At 39.4% G+C, this 3,179-nt stretch overlaps 1 protein-coding gene across 1 annotated transcript in view; it reads right to left on the reverse strand.

The window, feature by feature from the left end:
- Nucleotides 1-2,382: 2,382 nt before the first annotated feature.
- Nucleotides 2,383-3,179, reverse strand: part of SS1G_13513 (predicted protein) — a gene marked incomplete at both ends in the record, with an annotated part of 2,241 nt that continues 1,444 nt past the window's right edge. The window contains 2 exons of the mRNA XM_001585579.1: nt 2,383-2,653; nt 2,891-2,988. Of these exons, the coding sequence (XP_001585629.1) occupies nt 2,383-2,653; nt 2,891-2,988 (369 nt within the window). The remainder of the gene's footprint in view (nt 2,654-2,890; nt 2,989-3,179) is intronic.

Raw genomic sequence — 3,179 nt, forward strand, 5'->3', positions numbered from 1 at the left:
GGTGGGGAGAGAGAAGAAATAAATGAAATGAAATGAAATGAAAAGTGACAGTTTTGCAAAATTCATCTATCTTTTTTTTTTTTTTGATTCTTTTGTTGAATTTTTGATGGGATGAGGTGGATGGATGGATTTTGTAGTTGTGTCACGATTCATTAATTCACGTGACCTCGAGGACCTTTTGGACCTTAGGGTCCCAGAGGTCCTCAAAAGGTGATATAGGGTATATAAACATTCATTTAGTCTCGTAGTTAAGGAGCTTCGTGCTCAACTTAGTTATCAATTAGTTTACCTACATTCTACTTGATCTAGTAACGACTTCACTTCCAAGTGAAGACCAGTGATAAAGCCTTAACCCACAACTACCAACCAGACGAAACCTTAGGCAGCCGCTGCCTCCAGTACAGTATCGTTACAAGTTGATTGGTTTGATTGGATGGGTTTGTATTTGATGTGTTGGTTTTGGTGAGAGTAGGAGTGGGAATGGGAATGGGTGTGACCAAAAGGGTGTTTATAGACCAGCAATTGTATTTAACTTAGAATCTACAGGTGAAGAGCACCTGTAGATGGGGATAGCTACTCTATATATACACAAATGAATGGCCTAGCCGCAATGGCTAGGCAAAAAGAAGTCATATTTATTCCTCCAATGATCTTACTTTACCGATAACCATTGATACCTAGTACTTGTCCGGATCTGATCCTCAGGTCACCTAAATCGCATACTAATCTCGAGTAATCGTATCATGTGTGGACATGGTTAATGTACCTGAGGTTTCTTATATAATAAAGGTGGGAGGAAAGCAGGGATTTCCGTCACAATGGGAATGGGAGTGAAAGAAGAAGTCGAGGGTCTGAGGAGTGGCTATGATGATGGTGTGAGGTGGTCATAAGATGAGATGAAATAAATAACTATATTATTATTATTTATTATTATTTATTATTATTTATTATTATTTATTATTATTTATTATTATTTAACGTAACTTGACTAGAAGTGGGTCATGTCATGGTATGGGTCAGGTACCTTTACACCAAAATTTGTATGCAAAGGTACTTAGAACGACTTTTTATATCTCTATGGATATTAAAGATAATTTTATTTTTTTTGATAATTAGGCTTGATATCTAATAAAAATATAGTATTAAAGTTACAAAACACTTTTTAATAATATTGTTCTTGAATTAATACGATTTTAAAAACTCCCATAGTAATTTTTGTTAGACAAAAACGAAAATTTGAAAGAAACTTTAATATCTTTATTAAAAAAAATTGTATCTCTATAATATTTTATCATATTAAATATTTAAATTGAATATATCATACTTTAAAATATCGAAACTATATCTCTAGTATTTATAGAGTTAGAAAAATTCGCTCTAAGTATCTTTACATACAAATTTTGGTGTAAAGGTACCTGATGTTACGAGGTTTGCCGTCTAGATCACGTGGAAGTGCTCTAGGCTCTCGAGGTGGTTTATAACTAGGCGTCAAGCAGGGACTTAAGTAATGACAATAATGAAATGCAATTCGTAACTAATAGTAGGATATACTAAATGATTGATCTTGAGCACCAAGCTCTACACAAAGGAAACCATCCTGATTATATAGACCTTCGTCCTCCATTGGATCTCTTGGATCCTGAGAGTTTGTGGACCTTCGATTCGTATGGACCTACGATTCGTATGGACCTACGATTCGTATCCCTGAATATGCAGGGTCCATCATGTGACTTGGATCAGACTATATGTCTGTGCTTGCTGAAGGTGGAGAGACTCTACGAACCGATTACCATATATTACAACGGCTATCTTCTATGCTGCGTTATATGACTAAACCAAGATAATATGATTAAAGTCACATTATAGATCGTTGAGGAATGCTAGTTATTCAGGACTGTTATACAGTCCTGATTAATTATAGATATAAAGGTCTATATAATCAAGATAGATTTCCTTTGTATAGAGCTTTGTATTCAAGATCAATTATTTAGTATACTTTATTATTAGTTACGAATTGTATATCATTATTGTCATTACTTAAGTCCCTGCTTGACGCCTAGTTATAAACCACCTCAAGAGCCTAGAGCACTTCCACGTGATCTAGACGGCAAAACTCGTAACAGTATATAGATAGATATATAGGTATCTGGAATTATTGTATTAGAGATTGATGGTTAGAATAGGAATTATGTTGCTGTTACTGTTGTTTCTTTTTTTTTCTGGAAATTTTTTGGGAAAAAAGGAGCTAAATTAATAATTAAGTAAGACTTAGCAAATTCACGTTATTGTATTGTATTTCCTCCTTCCTACATTCTATTCTTAAATTGCAAATTCATACACATACACATTCTCATCATCCCCGCTTTTCCCCTTCCCCACCCATCACTCCCCCTCCTCCCCTTCCCCTGCCATCCTCACAGCAAACTCCCCCCCCTCTTTATTCCTCTCCTGAACAAAATTAATAATATACCCCGGTACCTCAGATACTTTGCATTGTTCCGCTGCGATGGGCGTGCCGTATTGCAGATGCACGGGTATTATACCGGTCCAGACGCGTTCGCGGAGGGGGAGGTCTTTGAGATCGGATTTGGATTCGGGGGGGCCGCCGCGGCGGGAGTTTGGAGGATCCGGTGTGGGGGTGGATGCGGAGGATCTTTTTGAGGAGGGGGGAGGGGTGTTAGTGGGAGCGGTGGTGGGTGTAGAGGGGAGGGGGAGGGGAGGAATGAGGGATGAGGGATGAGGGATGAGGGATGAGGGATGAGGGGGAGCAATGGGGAAGGAAAAGGAGGGAGGGTTTAAGGGGAATGGGATATAAATGGAATAGAGGGGGGAACGGCGATGAGAAAGGATTCGGGGAGGAAATTAAAGGGAAAAAAAGAAGAAAACGAACGTACTTGGGTTGTGGTCATTTCTGTTTTTGGGAGGTGGGTTGCGGCTGTTTTCCCAGCGGGTGGGGTGTACGGTGTTGGTTATTTTTTTCATGGCCCACTTTTTGGAGGGGTGTTAGTTGAGGGGTTTTCTTTTGGATAGAGCTAAGGGGGGGTGCGAGGGGGGTTGCACGATGTATAGGAGGTGTTGCGGGGGCCTTCTTTCAGACGGGGAGGGGTAAAAATGATGGGAGTGGATGGCGGTGTGAAAGACCGAGTAAAGTACAGGGGGTGAAGATTCCGAAGAAAGAA

This window comes from Sclerotinia sclerotiorum, genomic scaffold (assembly GCF_000146945.2).
Source record: "Sclerotinia sclerotiorum 1980 UF-70 scaffold_25 genomic scaffold, whole genome shotgun sequence".
Taxonomy (NCBI): Eukaryota; Fungi; Ascomycota; class Leotiomycetes; order Helotiales; family Sclerotiniaceae; genus Sclerotinia; species Sclerotinia sclerotiorum.